Source organism: Thamnophis elegans, chromosome 2, assembly GCF_009769535.1.
Source record: "Thamnophis elegans isolate rThaEle1 chromosome 2, rThaEle1.pri, whole genome shotgun sequence".
Lineage (NCBI taxonomy): Eukaryota > Metazoa > Chordata > Lepidosauria > Squamata > Colubridae > Thamnophis > Thamnophis elegans.
This window is the reverse complement of record NC_045542.1, coordinates 64,187,141-64,210,415: the sequence shown is the minus strand read 5'-3', so window position 1 is coordinate 64,210,415 and position 23,275 is coordinate 64,187,141. Positions and strand designations below refer to the sequence as shown.

At 39.6% G+C, this 23,275-nt stretch overlaps 1 protein-coding gene across 1 annotated transcript in view; it reads left to right on the top strand.

Moving 5' to 3' along the window:
• Positions 1 to 23,275, top strand: part of DNAH9 (dynein axonemal heavy chain 9) — a 224,102-nt gene that overhangs the window by 115,088 nt on the left and 85,739 nt on the right. The window contains 6 exon segments of the mRNA XM_032239026.1: positions 1,200 to 1,362; positions 3,404 to 3,527; positions 5,715 to 5,857; positions 7,199 to 7,360; positions 8,240 to 8,473; positions 14,729 to 14,989. Of these exon segments, the coding sequence (XP_032094917.1) occupies positions 1,200 to 1,362; positions 3,404 to 3,527; positions 5,715 to 5,857; positions 7,199 to 7,360; positions 8,240 to 8,473; positions 14,729 to 14,989 (1,087 nt within the window).

The following is a 23,275-nucleotide window of genomic DNA, read 5'->3' as shown; positions in this document are numbered from 1 at the left end:
AAGCTAACCAGATGAGTCTCTTTCTGAAAAGTGGGGTTATGGCAAGTGCCCATCACTCTCCAGGATGACAAAGCAATAAGTTGAAATAATTGTGATGAATACAAATGCCACATGGTGGCCAGCAGGCCAAATAAAGGGGAAAAAAACACACCTCAGAACCTGATGACTTCACAGCAGCTGCAAATTCCTGACACAAGGACAAAATGAGAATTAATGGGTGGTTGCCATCTCTCAGGAAGCTACTCCCTCATTCTGCTTCTTTGGTTTCCAAGTCAGGACTTTACCCATTAAGAAATATCCTCCTATTCCTAAGAAAACAAACAAGCAGGCTTCAGAGACGAGAATTATATCGGCAGTATATTTTGGGCATTGGCTAACTGAAACATTGGCTAACTGAAACTGTTTTGACAAGATCTAGCAGAGGTGTAAATTTAAATGATATTTTAAGGAGACTCAAATGAACATAATTAGGTCGGTATATGTTAGCAACATGACAAAAGTTAATTGATATGGCTAAAATGGGCATTAAGAATTAATTTGGGAGGAAAAAGAAGAAATCAAAACTCACAAGGCCACTGAATTGGAACTAATAATGAGGTTTCTAATTGTCAGCCCTTCAAGAGGCCAGGTGAGAAGTCAGACCCGGCAAGGATTATAGGAACGTTATTGTTGTAGGATATAATAAACAGAATCTTAAAAGCCTGTCAGAGGTTTCCTCCATTCTCTCTTATATCAAACAGGATGAAGGCAGGGTTACTTTGAATTTCTTTTTTATCTCATCTTCTTTCTGAGGACTAAGTTGAAGATTACTTAAGAGCCATGGTGGTGCAGTGGTTAGAATGCAGTACTGCAGGGCCCACTCCAGGAGTTCAATTCTGAGCAGCTCAAGGTTGACTCAGACTTCCATTCTTCTAGATTGGTAAAATGAAGACCAGATTGTTGGGGAAAATATGCTGACTCTGTAAACCACTCAGAGAGGGCTGGAAAACACTGTGAAGCAATACATAAGTCTAAGTGCCATTGCTATTTCTTGCATATCTTGTTTCAGATTATCTCTGTTCTCCTCTATGCTAATCGACACATAATGACTTAAGATTTTGCAAGGTTTGAATCTAATAGATTAGTTCATGTGCCATATATTGATATTATTCCTCAGAAGAAACATTAGATGTGAAAGGATTTTGTATCTTTTTGTTTAGTTGCAGAATCAACCGTATCCTGGAATCTCCCAGAGGGAATGCTCTGCTAGTGGGTGTTGGCGGAAGTGGCAAGCAGAGTCTGACAAGATTGGCAGCTTTCATTAGTTCTCTGGAGATTTTCCAAATCACCTTGAGGAAAGGCTATGGGATTCCTGATCTGAAGGTAGGAGGCTTATAACCAAGAAGAGCCTAACTACAGGTTCTATGCTAATAGGTTTTGAAATGTGGCAAGTATTTCTTTGACTTATACCTGGAAGCCAACTGGAACCAGTGCATTCACAGAGCTTGGGCATTACCTGAGCAAGTTGTGATTGATCTATCACTGATTGTGCCACTACATTCTATACAAAAGGTAGCTTCTGAATAGATTTCAAGGGCAGCTCCATGTAGAATGCATTGCAGTAGTCCAACTATAAGGTGACTAAGTCATGAACTACTGTGAGAAGGGCCTTCTAGTTCAGAAAAGATACAATAGCATACAAGGTGAATCTGTGCAAAAGCCCTCCTATCTATACTTCTCACCTGCTGCCTTCAAGAAGGATCCTGCCCTGAACCCCAGATTGTTCACTAGACCCCAATGGGAAAGTAGATGCCCAATTAGGGCCAAAGATAGAAGGTCCTCAGTATTAGGAGGCTTAAACACACACAACCATTCAGTCTTGCTAAAAGTGAGTCTGAGCTTGTTCCTACACCCCCAAACTCTCATTGCTTCCAGGTATTGGGACATGAGGTCAACCATATAGCGCAGCCAATTCCAGGGATGAGATGGATAGTTGAGTACTATTATCACACTGATGATGCATGATCATGAATTGATGGATGATCTGTCTCTGTGACTTCATGTAAATGTCAAATTAATAAATACTGTAACATAACTTTAACTATAACCATAAACAAAATTCCTTGCACTTGCAATAGTGAATGCCATGATAGAGTAGTTACTATAATGCATTGGTATTTGTAGAAAAATGATAATTTCTGAGTTTTCAGAATGTGGTATAGCCACAACAGTGAAACAGTTGTGGAAAATGATGACATTAACATTTTATGTCACATTCATATAACAACTACTTGCCACCTGGAATGCAACACAGCAGGTATAAGAATAATCAAAAGAAAAGAAAAGAGTAATTTTTGTGGATGTGGCAATACCCAGGGACAACAGAACTGAGCAAAAAGAATTGGAAAATGTTACAGAATCTAGAGAGTGAACAATTAAAATACATTATGGAAAACATTTTGCAAAGTCATCTCTATAGTTATTAGTGCATCAGGCAGCATAACAAACACATTGTTACAGGAACTAAATATGTTGACTATATTAACTGCAGATTTACAAAAAAAGCACCTTGTGCATGTTACAGCTTAACACCACTTTAATAATTCTTAGTTTCATATCTGGGACTTGAATTTCCAAAGAACATAGTAAAAAATGTAATTATTTCTCTGCTCCACCTCCTCCGCCCATCCAGGAATATATATAATTATGTTACCCCAGAGAATATGTAGGGGTGGTTTATTCAAATGTTATTCTGGGTCAGAATCTGTAAATCGTAAACTAAACTTGTTGAGCAATAATGCTCAGCTGGAACTTTCCCAGCAAGGATATTTTCAGACAAGAGTATCTCTTTCTCCTTTGTTTTGTGAGGTGATCTAGAACCATGGTGGTGATAACCTTCTTGAATGTTTCATTCAGAATACCTGATTCTGCTCTAAGTGCACCTCAGAATGATAGCAGAATAAATAGCAAGGGAATTTGAATTTAGCACCCTTTTAATTAAAAACCAAGGTTATGCAAATGTGTTTAAGAAACTTTTGAAAGTTCCGAGAGAGAGAGAGAGAGAGAGAGAGAGAGAGAGAGAGAGGGAGGGAGGGAGGGAGGGAGGGAGGGAGGGAGGGAAGTGGGGGAGAGAGTTTCCATTATAGTAGTAGGGATTGGCCTCCTAATGAAAATGATTTTATACAGATACTTTAATGAGAGTTATAGTATATGTTGGTATACAGAATATGTTTATGTATTTCCTTCAAATATAATTGTTATGTGTATAGCAATGAACCTCATGATTAGCAGTGTTATTTTAAAGATGTGGACTTTAAAAAGAGAAACCAATGAATTTTGAATTTAATAGTACTCAAGATGACTTGAGTCTTCTCTTACAGCTGTTATCCAAAAATTGGAGTCTGAAATATTCATGTACTTACAGGCTGACTTAGCAGCACAATGTATTACAGCAGGAATGAAGAACGTGGGCACTGTCTTTCTTCTGACTGATACTCAGCTGGCTGATGAGAGATTCTTAGTTCTGGTAAATGACTTGCTAGCTTCTGGTATGTATTCATAATAGTTTCAATTTCATTTATAGGAAAAAGGAAACTAGAGCAATGAAAAAACTTGTCCCAGAATGTCTGAGTTCACATAACTAGACGGAAATCGGATTGGTTGGGTTGTGGTTCAGCATGTTGTGGGAACCTGGCCTTTGGATTAGCATGTTGTGTGCCCTGGGTATTATGCTGAGAATATAATTGAGGATAGGGCGTAGGATCTTGTGTGACTATACCATGAAGCTAGTAGATGTATACAATGAATTTACATATAATTCCAGCTTCTATTCCAGCACCATTATTTATCATGTAGCAATTTCCATCACCCTTTCTCTGTTTATATGCATAGGCATTACTAGTTAGAATGCTAAATTTGGGGCAGTGACGGCAGTTTATTTAGAGTATAAGTTCCAACTTCCTGGTCAGTGCAGAATCCAAATCGAAGCATTATAGACAAGTGAGTGGCTAGTCTTGCTTGAATATCTGCCTCTCTGGTATTGTTCTAATATCAAGCTGCTCTTCAAAAATCTGGAATCTGCCCTGCTGCAATTTAAATCCATTATCCTCTAGCAAATGAAGTATACTGGTAGTTCCTGATCTTCCACATGATGGCTTTTCATGTATTTGAAAAGTGGTATCATATATTTGTTCACTGTTCTCTTGTAAAGGCTAAATGTTCCCAGCTACTTCAGTTCTTCTCGTCATAAAATGTAATTTCTAAGCATTGTGCTTCTTTAAACCATTTCCAGTTTGTCTGAATTCTTCAAATATGGTGCCAAAATGTGAGGCGGGATTTAACTAATACTAAAGTAAAACAATTCTTTACTTCTTAATTTTAAATTGTATATTTATAGGCCACTAACCCTATTTAGAGTTATGTAACATGTAACAAAATTGAAAATTTCTGTATCTAAACAACAAAACATCCATCATGGGATATAAAACAATAGGCATCAACATTAAGCCATCCATGACAGTAAGTTAACAAATATCAATCAATAAAAACTCAAATAAAACACAATACCTATACCACTACATCTATAACAGTAGCATATTAAAAAATAAGACAACATTCAACCTCCGAAGACCATCAGGAATAATTCAGTGTTTAATGTTTTCTTGAAGACCATACAATTAGGACCAAATCTGATACCTGAAGAGATGCTGTTCTATAATATAGACTCTACATAGGAACATAGCTGTTCTGTAATACAGACTCTACAGACTGAATTTTCTTCTCCACTACTCACTCAGAAAGGAATAAAGCCATTGGAATCTTTTCTCAGTCTCCAGTCTTGTAAGCATTCATGACTGATGATATCAAATGCCAATGAGAGATTCAGGAGATGTGGAAGCACGCACTGCCCCCATCTAAATGTGGAGAAAAGCAATTTGAGTGATCAATAATGTTTTTGCTTCACATTAAGCCTTAATATTGACAGAAAGGAGTTCAGTCAATCCATTTCTTCTGGGGGCCTTTGTAGCTACCAAGCTACTATCATCTATACCTCCATCTATACCACCATCTCAAGAAAGGGAAAGTTGAATACCAGATGATAGTTGCCATAATTGTTAGGGAGGATCTTGTGAAAAAGTCTGTCTCCCAGATCCAACAAGACACATTCTCATGCATGCCTCCTGAAGGAGCCAGGTACAGCAGTCATAGAAGGCAGAGAACCAGCTAGATAGCACCTATTCACTTCATTGGAGTTGGCAGGCCAAAAAGAGACCAAGCTATCATTGCAGGATGTTGTCCCAGTCACAAATACAGAAAGGGGACACAGGAAAGTGAAATTTGTGATATGTTATTAACAAAGCAGTCACAGTACAACTTCTAGGCCAGAAGATTCACCTCAACCACATAAATATAGTGATAGCTATTGCTGAACAATATTGTTTTGTTCTGTTTCTGCCTTAGTTATAAGGCAAATTACTGTGACTAGAGGTCAACAATGATAGTTTTCAGCAAGTTCTCCATTGTGTGATAGAGATGTATCATTTTTTTCATTGCTTAATTACTTTGTCTTCTCTGCCCTTATATTTCTTCACTTGTCAGGTGCACTTATTACAGAGCCCTTGCAAATATAAGAAAAATTAATTTGTTGACTTCTCTCAATAGTCTTTTCCTTCGTCCTCAGCAATGCTGCAGGTATGGGATTTTGTGACGAATCAAATGTTATCTTATGTTTCTAGGAGAAATTCCCGATCTTTTTCCTGATGAAGAAGTAGAAAATATCATAAGTAATATGAGGAATGAAGTAAAAACTCATGGCCTGATGGACACAAGGGAGGCCTGTTGGAAATTCTTCATTGATCGGGTTAGACGACAGCTCAAGGTAGGACCTGCTGTTTTTTATTGTGTGATGTTTCTGAAGATGATCTTTATAAAATTTAACTCCAATCAATGAAGTGTTGCTGCTTCACTCAATACTGTATTGGGGAGGGGGGAGACATATCTGTATCTTGGATAACATAATAATAATACATTTTATGCAAGAAAAATAATAGAGACTAGGCTGAGGTGCTGTGCTTTATTGTTTACTGCTCTTTTTACTGGAAAGGTGACTTCAGTGGCACCTACTGTTCTGCACAAGTTTCTGACTATAGCAATAGCATTTAGACGGCTGTTGGGAATTTACAGGGGTTTGGGAGAACCTCTAGCTAAGATTCTGCACAGTTCAGAGAACCCCCAAATCCCACTCCTGGCTGGCTCTGCCCACCCCTTCCCTCCCCGGAATCCCCATGTGGCCTGTTTTGGATGCAGGTAAGCACAGGGCACGTGTGGAGGCTCACGGAAGGTGAAAAACGGGCCTAGCGAAAGTGCTGGAAGGCTGGAAATGGGCCCATTTCTGGCTTCCAGAGGGCCTCTGGAGCCCGAGGAGGCTGTTTTCATCCTCCTGGAGGCTTGAGGAAAGCTTCCAGAGCCCAGTGAGGGCAAAAACAACCCCCCTCACAATGGTGCAGGAGGCCAACTAGGACACACCCACCATGGCCATGCCCACCCAGCAACTGGGCAGAGGACCCTTTGCTAAAATTTTGGAAGCCCACCCCTGGACTTAGATACTGCTTCACGGTGCTTTACAACATTCTTTAGAGAATTTACAATTTGGGTCCTGATTTTACTGACCTTGGAAAGATGAAAGCTTAATCAACCTTGAGCTGGCAAAGTTAGCTGGCCATACTGCATTTAAACTGCTGCGGGACCCTGACTAGGAAGACAATCTGCAAGAACCATGTAGATAGTGAGGGATTTCTTTGTGTTCTCACTTTGTGTATCATTCTTTGCCTATAAGAAACTAATCTCAGTATTGCTTGTCTCTGACTTCGTCCCCAAATATGCAAGCATGGAGCTCTTGTTCTTTGACTTTTGTCCCGGTGGGATGTTAGTTAGTTAGGTCCTGAGCTTTGCCTATCTCTATTTTGTGCATCCTTCAAATAAATCACTTTTCTATTACAATTGTAAAACCCAACTTCACTAATAATTGATCAGGAAACATTCTCACCCTCAAGACTGCTCACAAGCAAATGCTTTCGTTTCAATAGTTTTGAGCCCATACATCTTTGAAAAACCTTAGCATAGCTCGAAAGTTTTGAAAGTCACAAAGCAAAGCAAAGACCTTCTTCCTTCGTAATTCTGTCCGTGTTATTTTCCTCACTGCTTGTTCTACTTTCCTCAGGTGGCACTTTGCTTTTCTCCAGTGGGGAACAAACTGAGAGTTCGTAGCCGGAAGTTCCCAGCCATTGTGAACTGTACAGCGATTGACTGGTTCCACGAGTGGCCTCAGGAAGCTCTGGAGTCAGTCAGCCTGCGCTTCTTGCAAGGGACAGAAGGAATTGAGGTAAGTGAATAGCAATAGCAATAGCAATAGCAGTTAGACTTATATACCGCTTCATAGGGCTTTCAGCCCTCTCTAAACGGTTTACAGAGTCAGCATATTGCCCCCAACAACAATCCGGGTCCTCATTTTACCCACCTCGGAAGGATGGAAGGCTGAGTCAACCCTGAGCCAGTGAGATTTGAACAGCCGAACTGCAGAACTTCAGTCAGCTGAAGTAGCCTGCAGTGCTGCATTTAACCACTGCGCCACCTCAGCTCTTCCAAGTGAATATTAGGAGCACGACAAATGCTTTCTCTCAATTGCAAGGCTGAACAGCCGTTTACTTTGTAAGGCAGATCTGGTCTTCTGGCATCTTATGGCTGCAGGCAAGGAGGAAAATCTACCTCACCACATCTTTACATAAGTAGTATGTACTTATGTGCAGATGTTTTCCAGCAGTGTGATATAGTGATTCAGGTGTAAGACTAGGACAGTGGAGACTGAAGTTCGAGCCCAACCTCCACTATGGAAGCTCCCAGATTGTTGTTTTGGGAAAAAATAAATAAAAAGAGGAAGGGCAATGTAACTTGTATTTCCTAAGAGAAAAGTGGGGTACCAATTGGACAAACACTGCATGCATAAAATTGATATTTTGAAGTTACGAATAATTTGGTGCAATCTACTCAAGTTTCACATATCATATCAAAATCAGGAAATTCTTGAAAAGGAGTTTCATGTGTTTTCTAGAATACTATGTAGTTCAGTTTGGTAATCAGTGCTTTATGTAAGATATATCCATGAAACTTAGTCAAACTGCTTTGTTGTTATCTTTGAAATGGTTCCTCTTTTAACATTGTTCTTGTTGTCATTGTCATCTTCATTATCATCATCGTGAACAAGCCTCCTGTGAAAGAATCTATCAGCAAGTTCATGGCTTATGTTCATACCAGTGTTAATGAGATGTCTTATTCTTACCTGACTAACGAACGTCGTTATAATTATACCACCCCCAAGTCATTCTTGGAGCAAATAAAACTGTATCAGAATTTGCTGCTTAAGAAGAGAAAAGAACTAACAGCAAAGATGGAGCGACTAGAAAATGGCCTACAGAAGCTCAGCAGCACATCAGCACAGGTGAGAAGGCTCCTGTTTTAGCTGAAAGGCTGGAGACGTATGCAAATATTCTAAAAGGAAGTAAAGGATGATCTGTGCAATGGTAGCAGAGAGATATTTGCATTCAGGTGTATGAGCTTTTGTTGGATTTCATGATTTTGTCACATGAGTTGTAGTGAGATGTTAATAAGCAGGTAACCTTTTCGATTGGAGGGACAATACATTTTGAAAGCTATTTCATTCCCTGCCATTTTCAGTTCTGATGTTTCCTTATTCTGCTCAACAGGAACTGGAAATGTGTTGCTTTGTTCCTGGAAAAAGAAAGATACTGGCTTGGTTGACCCATCTTACTTGGCTTCAGCATTTTGTTTTGCTTGATTTGTATTTACATTCCTTGACCTTCAATGATTTGCTTAACAATGCGCGCGCGCGCACACACACACACACACACAATTGCCTTTGACACCAATGCAGGCCCTTGCTTTTTTTCTTATGATATGTTGCAGCTTCAGTGCCCCAATAATCAGTGAGGAACAGGTTGATCTTTTGTTCCTACATTCCTTTGTATGTCTTGTAGAAGGAAGGACTGATTCTACATTCCTTTGTATGTCTTGTAGAAGGAAGGACTGATTCTACATTCCTTTGTATGTCTTGTAGAAGAAAGGACTGATTTGTAGAGAAGAAAATATTGTATTGTATAAGAATAGACTAGCAATATTTCAGCTTAAAAATGCTTTTAAAAGTAAAGGAAGTTTTGCAGTATTGTGGCAGGGGGTGAAAAAGCAAGAGGAGCAAGCTTCATCCAACTGAGAAGAAATCAATGGGGTGTCTATTGGGAGTTGGAAGGGTGGAATGGATCATGAGTTTCTAGGGTCAAAAAGGGACCTAAAAGGCCACCATTGCCTCAATTGCAAGAATGAAAACAAACAAACATTTGGCAGGGCACCAGTTGGACCTGGGGCTGCCACCAGAATAGAACTAATCAGCAGAGGCCATCCACTCTGAAAGTCTCAAGCCTGCTCAGGTCAGAAAATATAGTTCTGATTCAAAGCTGGACATCATATGCTCTGGATGCAATTCAGTAGGCTGAGAGTGGGAAGATTGTCCGCTCCTGCATTCAGGAAGCAGCGAGTGACTTAAATTGGAAAAAGGCCAAGCAGAAAGTGTGTATCTTCCCAGAGTAAGTCCTTCAGTTTCTATCTAAAGGTTACTTCTCCCTATGTTCAGTAGGTCATGAGATTTTAAGTCAGTTCCATTTGATTTAGGCCTCCCAACATGAACAGCCAGAAACTCCCCCTCCCCCAGTCAATTTTATGTTATGGGTAGTTGCTTCTTGACCTGGTATATGGAAATATCTGATCAAGGGCCTGTTGTAAAGACACAAGACCAAGAAAAATCCATAAGAAGTGTGAATTGAGCTGCCAACTCTAACACCTTTCACTCTTTTTTCAAAGTGGATCTTCAGAATAATAATTTTCAAACTAAAACCCATATGATCTTTAAAAGGTAAAGGTTTCCCTTACACATATGTGTCATTCCCAACTCTAGGGGGCAGTGCTCCTTTCCGTTTAAAAGCTGAAGAGCCAGCAGTGTCTGAAGATGTCTCCATGGTCATAGGGCTGGCATGACTAAACACCTAGGGCACATGGAACGCTGTTATCTTCCCACCAAAGGTGGTCTCTATTTTTCTTCTTGCATTTTACATGCTTTCGAATTGCTACGTTGGCAGAAGCTGGGGCAAGTAACGGGAGCTCACTCTGCTACATGGTGCAAGGGATTCAAACCACTGAACTGCTGACCTTTCTGATTGACAAGCTCATCGTCTTAGCCACTGAGCAACCACATCTCTCTAATAAGAATTAACCTAGTTTAAATTTGAAGACGAATACTGGCACTGTATTAAGAAGGAAGAAGTGAAGCTCACCCCCCACCCCCAATAGGGCATATTTTAAAGCACTTTCAGAGCAGTTCATAAGTTGTAGTTTGACTGAAAGCCCCACTAAGCTTCCCTGGTCTGATTCTTTTCTGCTTTCTTGCTGAACATTGTGGAGAACGATCTCCTTTGAATGAGATACTGCTTTACTTTGGAAGCAGCCAGCTTTTGATTCACAACTTTAAATCACTATTCAATTTGCTGCTTAACTGTTCTAGCTTTTATATATATAAAACTTTGAAAAACTTTTGGCCAATCAGAATAATCCTAGGTTTTTGAGGTTCTTTTTTAACCTTTGCTTCTTTTCCTTCTCCCCTATTGCAACTATTTCCTTATTTCCAGAAATGTTTGAGGTTTTATTCCTCCTGTGAACATGAGACATGCTGGGCAAGATAACTCTTTGGGCAATCACTTTATTTTTAAGCATGCTTCCTGCTGTGAAAGAGAGGTTGCCTTGTACTAGTCTTTCTGTATGTGTGGCAACTTGTTGGTGCTGCTTTTCTTTAAAAAAAATAATTGCACTGTAGGCTCTACACTCTCCTGCTTTACCAATTAACTGTCAAACTTTCTGATGTAGTATATTATGTCCTGGCGTTTGGCACAGACAATTGGAATTTAAAAGGCATGCTGGCATTCTCCTTCAAGCTCTTAATTTAGAGTATGAGTTTTCTTTCTATACACACCGAATCACAAGGCTTGCTTAAACGCTTCATGCTTTTCCTTTGCTTTTCCATCTAAGGTTTCTTAAAGCAAGCAGATATTCCCCTTTCTCTAACAAAGCAAACTGTACACATTAATTAGTTACAATTTGGTGATTATTACGGATCATCTCTACTGAGTCAAGTGAGATGATTTGCTTCAGTTCTCCCAGCTCTGCCTAAAGAGAGGGAGCTTCCAGGAGGAATATCTTTGGATTTGTATGTTATTTCTATCCTTTTTTTAAAAAAGGCTTGCGTTGCCTTGGTTACTAGTTAGCCTCTTTGTGTGTGCAGATGTTGTTAAACCCAGGAAAAAAATCAACTTGTGAACAGCGATGACAAAGTTGAGCTGTTAACCAGATTAACACAAAACCATAACATGCGCGAAGCCAAGTGTCTGCCTTTTACTTACTGACTACTTTCCTTAACATTTCCTAAACCTGAGCAGCTAATAGTCAGTCTCCCTTGATGGCATGCTTCACCGTGTGTGTTGCTATTTCAGTGCAGTGAATTGCTCTGTGTCGGAGAACCATTGGGCTGATCAGATGGAGTAAGCTGCTTTGCTTCAACTGAAGCTTCTTCTGGCATGTGTAGAAACTGCTCCAAAGGAACACTTGCCCAAATCTTCCTCAAAGCAGAATCGGCCCTAGGAATGATTCTCAATAGTCCTTTTTTTGTAAGTTAGAGCTCCAATTTGAAGACTTTTTATATAGTTGATAGGAGAATTTATTCCAAACTCTTAGGTTTGTTAGTTGGAGTCATAATTCACTCCCCATAAACCTTGGTTTATACATAACAGTGACAGCTTTTGCCTTAATTAAGTCCCGACCAAGGTACATTATGGTTTAGTAAAGTGTGTTAAATCAGCCGATGGATATACGTTTCTTTTGATAATATTTCTCATTTGTTTCCAAATGAGAGATGCAATTTTGAGGGTAATACTTGGGAGCAGAGGGGTGATGTAGAGGAAGGGCAATTCCATGTTCACTCCCATCATTTCTCAATCCTGGCGTCTTGAATGTCTTTGTCTGCCTTTAGTGCACACTTGCAGACACAAATATACATTTGAAACTTACTCAGGGGGTAAAAAAAACCCCAGCCTTATTCAGTGAATTGAAAATATTAGGCCAGGAAGCAGAAGTGTCACTGTTCCTGCTGATTCTATGCTCACAAATTGCTCCCCACTGGGATAATCTCTTTAAAACAAAAACAAAAAAAATATTGGACAAGTATTTTCACATACAGTGACATGTACTATATTATTTGAGCATAAATATTGTCAGAGTTTGCTTTGTTCTGGAAAAGTTTTCCCTAGAATTTCTGTCCATAAGGCCAATACTTTTACTCTGTTGCCTTTTCTTACATCCATTCTTAACAGAATAGAAAAATCGTGCATTTTTAAATGGCTGGCCTTCCTCCTTTTGTTGTTAAACCTACTGTATGCTCTGCAGCTTTGTGGAAATTTTAAAAATATGATTTTCTTTCTATATTCTTTCTATATTGTGTCTCTTCTTACAAGGAGAGAAAGAGGTGATGGCAACTTTAGATTCTCTTTTCATGTACCTGATCTATGGATTTGGTAGAGCCTTACAAATCAAAAACTCAATGCCTCATCAGAATATTTAAAAACTGATAAACGCTCTATTCATATACACATTCACCATCACAATGTTATTTTACTCAGTCTGAAAGTTATGAGCTGTATCTGAAATATGGGAAGAAAAAGTGTTCCTTCATTCCCCCCCCCTCCATTGTCCAAAGATCTATAAATACACGAAATGCTGCCACAGAGTTTTGCTGATTGAAGTGCTTATCCCATTCCTCCAAACAAAGAGTAAATATGCCTTGTATCAGAAGAACAGGACTGGAGAACAGATTAACTGTTCAGCAAAGCTGTATATCATGGGCATGGCGCCATGAAGTAAGAGAATCTTACAAGTCTGAATGTTCCTCCCCTCCTCCCTCTTTTATCTTCATGTGAATTGTGTGTGTATGTGGGGGGGGGGGATGTATATCTTAGACATTATCATAAATCTTTAACTTCATATGGGCTTAAGCCACATTTATCTGTTTGTTGCCTTGGTAATATATCTTCCCTCTCTCCATCCAGTCCATCCTTTTTACATTTTTCTGTGGGTTACAGAACAGAGATAGCATTAGTCACATTTGTATGGCTCAGGATGCAGGGGGTGTCACACTGTCCTGATCCTTCTGGATCCCTCAGTCATGATGCTCTTGAACATGGCATTCTTCTGGATCAACTTCAGAGATTGGGAGTGGGAGGCATTGTTTTGGTGGGTCTCTTCCTTTCTCCATTGGTGCTGATGACGTTACCTAGTTTGGGCAATGGAAGGTCTGCAAGACAACAGCAAAAGCTCAGAGAGCACCAATGTTTTAAATTGATTTGTAGTAGGTTTTAGTAGTAGGCTTTGTTGTAAGCTGCTCAGAACAAAATGGGTGGCCGTATACATTTGAGAAATAAGTAAAATAAGTAAATCAGAAGTAAAAAATAAATAAATCCTATTAGAATAACTTAAAGCCCTTAGACATTACCTAGTCCAGATTCCTAAGAACGTTATTCCAAGTTCTTTGCTGTCTCCAACAGTAGCACTCAAGTTTAAAAACCAGAATGATCTCCCTGGAATCCAAGGCTGGCATACACTGATTTATTTTTGGCTTAGTTTTCACTTTTCTAGTGACTCTCTGACTGCTACGAGCCTACTTGATAAATTTTCCTCTTCCTGGAAAATTTATGCCAGTGAGGCTTCTCAAGTGCAGCTCTCTTGGCTGAGAGGTTTCCAAGAGCTAGAGATGCAACTCGGCAACAGGCATTTGATGTAGCCTTCCAAGTAGAGCAGGGCAAATTGGGTCACTGATTCTGGCAACATATAAATAGGAAACCATTCACACCACAAATTATCTATGCAATATTACCTGTCCAGGAGGTTGACAAGCTTTTTTTTCGTAGCTTATTTTAATGCCTTGCCCTTTGCAATCTTGGAGGGAAAGTGTTATTAATGAACCTTTTGCAGAGCGAAGCCATCCTGGAGGAACCTGAAACTTTTGAGCTTATGCATTTCTATAGCAACTTGCATCCTGTCCTTATAACTGCACTTTCTAATAGCACTCTCACTAGTTGGGAAGACGACTTCATTTGCTTCTTACTGTTGGGCAGGAACCATGCAATCTCTAGGGGAGTTGCAAATTATTTTTGACCTCCATTATGAAACTATCCCTTTAAGTGTTAGGACCTCAATAATAGATCATTCATTTTTTTTTTAAGGTTGTTTATGGTTTTAGCCCACTGGTATTTTAACAGTCACTGACTTTAACAAGGTTGATATGTATGCGCGTGCACACACACACACCCGACAATTTAGAATTTAAAAGCATTATCATTTTTTAAAAATCACAAAATATTCTTCTAACCCTGTTTATTTGTTAAAATGCTAAGATCTTAGTATTTTATAAGTGACCTTTATGGTGTTATAATGCATTATTTTATTCACTTCTGTTGGTTTTAGAGAAAAAAAATCTTTTTTTTTCATTTGAACCTTGCATCCTTTCTGTGTGTGTGAATGTGTGTGTGTGTGTGTGTTTGGTGTGTAATGATTCTTGACTGGCTTTCCTTCGTCTTTGCTCCAGGTAGATGATTTGAAGGCCAAACTGGCAGCTCAGGAGGTGGACCTGAAGCAAAAGAACGAAGATGCCGACCAGCTGATCCAGGTGGTGGGCACAGAGACAGAGAAAGTCAGTAAGGAGAAGGCCATTGCTGATGAGGAGGAGCAGAAGGTGGCCTTGATTACCGAGGAGGTCCAGCAGAAACAGAAGGACTGTGAGAAAGATTTGGCACAAGCTGAACCAGCCCTTGCTGCTGCCCAGCAAGCTCTGAACACGTTGAATAGGGTACATAAGGAGGGTGGAGTAATGTTCCCTAATATCCTGCTTCTCTTTATTATTTAATTATGAACTCATCCTTAGTTCAGGGGGAAAAAAACTTGCTTGGGTTTCATATATAGGTAGTCCTCAACTAACAATCACAGTTTCTGTCACTAAGCAATGTGCTTGATAAGTGATTTGTGCCTGTTTAGGACCTTTTTTTGCCGTGGTGGTTAAACAACCACGTCAAAACTGACTGAGTTGACTGAGACACACAGTCATGAAGCGAATCTAACTTTCCCCATTGGTTTTACTTGTTGGAAACCAACTGGGAAGGTTGCAAATGGCGATCACAGGAACCCCAGGATGTTGCAACTGGCAGAAATACACGATAGTTGCCAAGTCCTCGGATTTTGATGATGTGACAATAGGGATGCTATGATGGTCTTAAGTATATCAGGATCAGCTCTAAGTCACTTTTTTCCAGTGCTGAAGTAATTTCAAATGGTTGCTAAATGAAGTCGAGGACTAAGAGCTGCGGTAGTGCATTGGTTAGAGTGTGGTAATGCATACCACTTCTACTGCTTGCCAGCTGCCAGCAGTTTGGCAGATCAAATCTCACCAGGCTGAAGGTTGACTCAGCCTTCCATCCTTCCAAGGTGGGTAAAATGAGGACCCAGATTGTTGGGGGCAATGGGCTGACTCTGTAAACCACTTAGAGAGAGCTGTAAAGCACTGTGAAGTGCTATTGCTATCCAGAATCATAATTCCTTATGCTCATGGACTTAACATTTAAAGCTGGACTTCTCGATATGCATTTTAATTGTTTTATGTACTTTGTGACATTCAGTAGCAACAGCAGCATCATTTGCACACTTTCATAACATAAAAGGCACAGAACTGGAGTTGAATGTTTCTCCATCCCAATGAATTTTTTAGTTGTTGATGATGTTTCCCATTCACACCTTTCTTTGTGGGTTGTCAATTAAAGACCTTATTTCCACATCACATAGTTATACACGGATTCATAGTCTTGAACTCAAGACCCATTCACCAGGATGAGTCTTACGACTCAACTTGACAAGGTACACTTAAGCGAGCCTGTTTTTAACCACTGATTCATTTTTCGTGAATCAGTAAAGACAATGTAGCATGATAAGCAACTCAAAAGCGAACTCAGTGAACATAAAGAAATAATTCTGTAAAGCACAAACTGCTTCTGTGACCTTTGCGGAAAGCAGGCAGTGGGGGCAGAGTAGCAACCTCCTACATCGCCTTCCTGTTAGCACGACTGACTCATGAGCTCCAGGCACTGAGAGGCATGATACATGATTGAGGGCTGCAGTCTGCAAACTCCACTGAGAGTGAACTCTGGTTAGAAATGGAAGTTGTGCGACATCATGCTGGAGAAGCTGTAAGATGTCAAAGGAATTGAATGGCAAAGGGATGAATGGGGAGGGTGAGCAGAGACAGGAATGGAATGGAATAGAATAGAATGAGTTGGAAGGGATCTTGGAGGTCTTCTAGTCCAGCCCCCTGCTCAAGCAGGAGAATCTATATCATTTTAGATAAGTGACTGTCTAGACTCTTCTTAAAAACCTCAAGTGATGGAGTGCCCACAATTTCTGAAGGCAATGTGTTTCACTGGTTAATTGTCCTCATTGTTAGGAAGTTTTTCCTTAATTCCAGGTTGCTTCTCTCTTTGATTAGTTTCCAACCATTGTTTCTTGTCCTGCCCTCTGGTGTTTTGTAAAAAAAATTGACCCCTTCTTCTTTGTTGCAACCCCTCAAGTACTGGACGCTGAGTGACTGAGCAGGGTTTTAGAAAGCTAACTGGTGGGAAGGCTCTGGGCCACTTGGATGATTTATGTGGGCCACAGCTGAAAAATTCACTGGTTTGAGATAATCTAGTGGGCATGGACACAGACACCTCATTTCAGAAATTGGAATGATCTAGATCAGCACAGTCCCCATCTTTTCAGCTTTGCGGCCAGAGGGGAGGGAGGATAGTTCTGCACGAGTGGAGTGTGCAGCTCCATTTACACAAGTGGTGAGCACATATGCACACTGCTTGCATAAATGGACCTGTGCAGTGCGCACATAAGTGGAGCTGCATATGTACACTTGGCTGCCACTTCCCCGGTCCAGTTTTGGGGACCCCTGATAGATAACTCTTCCCCAAGCTAAACTATCAAATAGATCTTGCTTTAAAATTAGGCTCCTATTCAGGGAGTCAGTTTAGAAAAAAACATTGCAAAATTACTTGAGCAGGTGATTTGGGGATCATTTTACATCAGTGAACTACTTCAGCCAATAATAGGAAGAGGAGGTGATTTGAAAGTTGCTACTTTATAGTGGGCTTAATAGGGCTGGTGTGGGGAAGTTCCTTAAGTCAATGTTGATATTCCATTAACTGTTCATCAGCTGAATTGTTCCTTGATTGTGTTATGAGTCAGCTAAACTACCCCTCCCTGAAAACCCAGGCAACTGAGAAACAAATACACAAACAAAAAGAGGTGGCAACTAAGCAAAGTACGAAACAGTGGCAATTTTCCATTTGCTTCTGTACAACATCTCATTAAGGCAAGATTAATGGGAAGCCTGAAGCTTCCCTGGAGACGAAGGTGGCAGCATTTGCAGACACTAAACGCCACATGCTCCTTCTCACCTGCATCCGAGAGTTTAGCCCATCAATTGACATGAATGATTGGCTGTGGATGTGTGTTTATTCATAAGTTTCAACCAGTAATCCAGATCTAGTATTCCTGTGCTTTTTAATGAAGCAGCACCAGGGGGAAAGTATCAGCATTGCTTTTTAACTAAAAGTAATGAAAAATGCAGGTTGTCAGGAAAGGAGAAGGGGGAGGAGGTAATGAAATAGATTGCTTGGACTTAGCTTTCAATTGCTTAGCATGCAGTTGTACTGCTATCTAATAAATTTAATCATAACTAATGGAATCAACTGCTACCTGTGTGGAATAGTTTCTTGTTAATGCTCTGATGCTTTGTAAAACAGTTTGTTTAAAAGATCGCCCACCTCATATTCTCACCTGGCTTTGGTACCCTGCTGCTTTATGGGAATCTGTACCCTGCTGCAGATACTTTCTTGGCTAAAAAATTAATGCCAAAATAAAAACATGTTTGGACTATTATAGTTATTGGCTTATTTCAGTCTAAGTTCCTTTTAGGCCCACAGTGGACATCTGGATGATGCTATTAGAAGTTCAAATAAAGTCAGGAAGACAATGCCTGCTAGACATCCTAGGACTGGAATACTGTTGCTTCTACCCAGACAGATGCCTTTTAGATATGGGGATCACAACTCCATAATTTTCAGCCTCATGTTTATTTATTCATAACTGAATGATATTGGGGGAGATAAATCCTCACTAGCACATTTAATTGAAATGTCAAGAAACTTGGCCAGCCCTGGATTACAGAAAGGGATCTACTAAGCAGGAACGTCACAAACCAGATGAGATGAGTCCAGGCCATGCCATGCCAAGCCATGCCCAGCTAAGCCATGCCAAGCCATGCCATGCCATGCCATGCCAAGGCATCAAGGCATTTTCTGACCACCAAAAGGATTGTCATTAAGCATAAATGTAGGACTGAGTTACAAAAATTGAGGCCCACTTCAGTGTCTTAACAAACAGATTGTACAATAGGGAAACTGAAATTTGAGTACAAAAGTGGTCAGAGCAATAGATCAAAATATCTGCTACAAGGGCTCCCTTCTGAGGGATGACAGACACAAAATAGTAGTTAAGAAGATCTTGCTTTTCACCATCTCCAATGTACCTTCTCAACTTTGATTTATTATTTCTAACAAACTCAAATTATTTCTTTTTTTTCTTTGCTACCTTTGGTATTTCTTGCAAATCTCAGCTCATTCTGAGCTTTAACATTTTTCACAAAGTTTCTACAGGCATTGGAGATTACCTCGTAATCTTTATGTATGATATGCCTTTCCCCCCATTTCTAAGCATGCCCCCCCCTTTTCAAAGTTTTTAGAGTTTTGCATGTATCTACATTGGCCTTATTATATTTTCCCCATTTTTTTATTCATATAGGAATTGTTTGCAATGGCATCTTCAGGATCTGATTTCTTAGAACATCCTATTCTTCCTGGATACTTTTCTCCTTCAGAATTTGGATTTGAAATAGCTTCCCTCTGAATTTTCAGAATTTGCTGTTCTAATATCCAATATACAGATCTGACTCTCTTCACTTCCTCTTCCAATCTGATGCCATAACTTTGAGGATAATACTTTCCCACAGGGTGGCAGTCACATTCACTTCTTCACCCAATCCCCCCCCCCCCTTGTTGGTGAGATTTAGATCCAGGGCAGGAGAACTCTTTGTTCTTCCTTCCACCTTCTGACAAATGAAGTTGTTGTCAGGAAAGAGAATAATTTGTTGGCAAATCCTCAGCAGATGTCAGGATAACTGAACCTCCCATTAGCACTACTGCATGCCTTTTTGAAAGATTGGCCAACTGATGCAGAAAGACCTCATCTGTTCTTCTGCCTGCCCAGGTGGTCTATAATAAATTCTCACAATCTGATTGCCTCCTCCCCCATCTCTTTTATTCTAACCTAAATACTTACCGTGCTCTGATTCACATATTTCTATACAAGGATATGTTTTTTTCTTTACATGCATAAATGCAACTCCCCCTTCCCTTTTCTTTTAGATTTGTTCCTGTGGCCTTCTGTTGCTATGTGCCAATCATGCATACCATCACACCTGGCTTCGTATTTGTCTTCTCAAAGTAGGATTTCTAGTTGTTTACTTCCCCTACTCTGGGCATTGGTACAGGAACACCTGAGTACCACTAACTGCCACCTGGATTGTAGATGCAGAAGTCTGGTCCCTGATGAGGCTTTCTCATTCCTCTTCCAATTTTCTCTTTTCTTGGCCCCAGTTTTGGCCCCTCTTCCCTTTTATTATGGTCTGATCCCACCCTGATGAAAATGGCAAGCTGCCTGCCAAGCATTTTATAAAATGTACTATATCCAGTCACTTCTCGGAGGTAGTGAAGGTAGTGTAGGCCATTGTCTGGAACACAGAATTTTCCTAACAATAATATTTGCATAGCCAATTGTGCATTTCTAGGATCCTGTTTCCTCTTTGAGAGATTTTTGCTTTTTCACTCGAAATATAGCAATCAGCCCCCTTGGCTTGTGTGATTTACAGAAAATCATCTTGCACAGGTTACATCTTAACTTAATAATAAACTTACTTTAATAAGTCCTAGTTTCCTAGATAGAACTTGAATGTCCAATTACTGAAAAATGTGAATCCTCCCCCCCACCCCCAGTTCCCCAAAATATGTCTGTCCTCCTGAACTTCTAAATGGTCACCACAGCATCGAACCAACCATTGGAGAAGCTCTATCTAGGCCTAGTTTTATTTGTATTTCAGAAGACAGAAACAATAGAGAATTATCAGAGAAACAGAATACAAAGCAATGATGCTTTGTATAATAAAGGAGTAGGATGTAAATCTTTTTAGCTTTATGATTTAGGAAAGATAATGAATGGAGATTCACATCTCAGTCAGTTACAGTGGCATCTGGTGGGGAGGAAGTGTAAAAAAGAGACAAGCGAAGTCAGAGTGATGACAGCAGCATTGTGGCATCAAACCAAGTCCCACTCCTGATCTCCTTAGGTCATGATGTTGCACATGAGCCCAAGAGGGCAGACATTTTCATCTCCTCTGTACTTGCAATAGCTTGAAATGCTGCAGATGAGCTATCCTTTATGAGGTTTTAAAGGAGGATGGACACATTTATGGTAGATGAAGCTATCAATGGTGAGAGAAACCTGCTGCCTTCATGGGCTTCCTAGGAATTTTCTGATTGACCAGAGGATGAAAGAGGTTTTAGAGCAGGGATGTCAAACTAGATGCGTCACATGCTGGCCACACCCCTGCCTGGTTTGGCGAAGGAGGAAAAATTCCAATATGTCACATGATGCCGACATAATGACGTGAGTTTGACACCCCTGTTTTAGAACATGCTCCAAATCCTACTATCTTCAGAAGTGGACAGTGTGAGATGAATTAAGCAATGGCAGCAGTCGCCAAGATCCTGGGCTTAAATCAGTAATTCTGTGGAACTCTAGTACGTCTGTCATGTCTGGTGAATATAGGAAGTCCCACAGTGAAAGCTGTTTGAGCGGTATTGTTAAATTACTCCTCTGCCTGAAATGGAGTTGTGCGGGTGGAAAATAGTTACAAGTACAATGTGTTGAAATGTATCTCAGCTAAATCCTTCTGGCAATGCCACTCTCAAACAAAAGTTGGGGTGATTTATCTGACAGTGGAGCCTACCTGGAGCCGAAACACTTCCATTTATTTTCTAGCAAGGAACGGTGACATCTGTGTTAAGACCACAAAGACAGCAGTTTGCTGTATTTCTGATTTTGTTAATGTATTATCCAGGTGAATTAACAATATGAATGTGTAGATGCTAGCAGCAACACCTTTTGGTACCAGCTGCAGTATGCAACAGCTGTATCCCAGAAAGAACCTTTCATATTGCAGTGTGGCATCCATTTACAGTTTTGTACAAGAGACGGTTCTTTACACATATCTGTAACTTTAAGCATATAGCTATTTGAAAACTAAATGAATACTCACTGCAGCTGGACTTGAAAGGAGGTCTTTACTTTCTCACAGATTTCAGTCAACCTGCAACAAAATTCATTGAATTCACTGACTGTAAAGTGCTTTATTCGGTCTTGATTGTGTGCTATTGTCTATTTTGGAAAATTGCTGTGGATAATTTTTACTTCTAGTGATTTCTAGCCAATCCCTGTATCTAGATCAGAGGAAGCATAGATTTCACTCAGTTCAGCTAGCAAAACTATAGCTTGATTTTTATTTATTAAACATCAGGAAAACATTAAAGATGGGGAAGGAGGAAGAGAGGAAATAAGGGAGCAAGCAAGAGATGATTAGCAAGCAATGTATGCATTATCTATATATCAAAAGGGGCGGAACTTTCTAGAACCACTGAAAACAATTGTGTGGAAAATTAGCATGGACAGTCCCAAAGGCATGGCTTTTGTTTGTTTTGCATTTAAATATTTTATATCTAGAGAAGTAGTAGAATAGAGAAGAAAATTATACACCAAATGATCCTTCCTCTATTCTGCTCCATGAAGGAACAATTTGATGGGTGAGGGATGATGCGTCCAATAGTCAAACTAGCAGCACATTTTTTACTTGAAATGTTGTTCCTCTAACCTGCTTTTTAAAATGTCTAAAAGTTTGCATGTGTAGACATGATACGTACTATAATTTTCCATCTCAATGCATTTTTCATTATTATTCCATTTTATTGAAAAAGAACTGAAATGGATTAACCCAAGATCACTGAGAGATCCACATGAGTTGATGAAATCTCAGAGCTCGGGTCCAATTCTCTGATCATAATTCTTTAAAATCATTTAGACAAATTCTTGGGCAATGACTTTACCTAAATTGGCTTCTCCACCATGGTGTCCCAGTAGATATACTGGGACTTCAGATTCACAAATATTTAGCAAACTGGCTGAGAATGATGGACCTTGGGTGAATTGTCTTCCATTTTAAACATTGTTCAATGCACTGCTTATATTATTACTCCATTAAAAGTTCACTCAGGTGTTTTTAAATTGAAAATTGCTGATGAGGTGAGAAGTGGGAAAAGGATTTATGCTGACATTGACCCTAACCAATCAATGCAACACCCTCCAGGCTTATAATGAAAACAACATGCTGCTGCTTGTCCAAATTATTACAAATTAGTATCTTGCAGTATCCATACTATTCAAATATGTATGATTGTCTACAGTTCTTAGCCAGATTCCGTTAGGATTGGGGTAGGTTATTAATAATGTAAAATAACTAAACAAACAAGTGAATCCAGCAAGCAAGCAAGCATGTTCAGAATGGGGATTGTTATATTCTCCAGCTGGCTACATGGGTACTTTGCATCCATTTGATAACTTCAGCATTTGATTAACAAAGGGTGGATGGAATCACTATGATATATCTATATCTAATCTATATCTATATCTATATCTATATCTATATCTATATCTATATCTATATCTATATCTATATCTATATCTATATCTATATCTATCTATCTATCTATCTATCTATCTATCTATCTATCTATCTATATCTATATCTATATCTATATCTATATCTATATCTATATCTATATCTATATCTATATCTATATCTATATCTATATCTATATCTATCTATCTATCTATCTATCTATCTATCTATCTATCTATATCTATATCTATATCT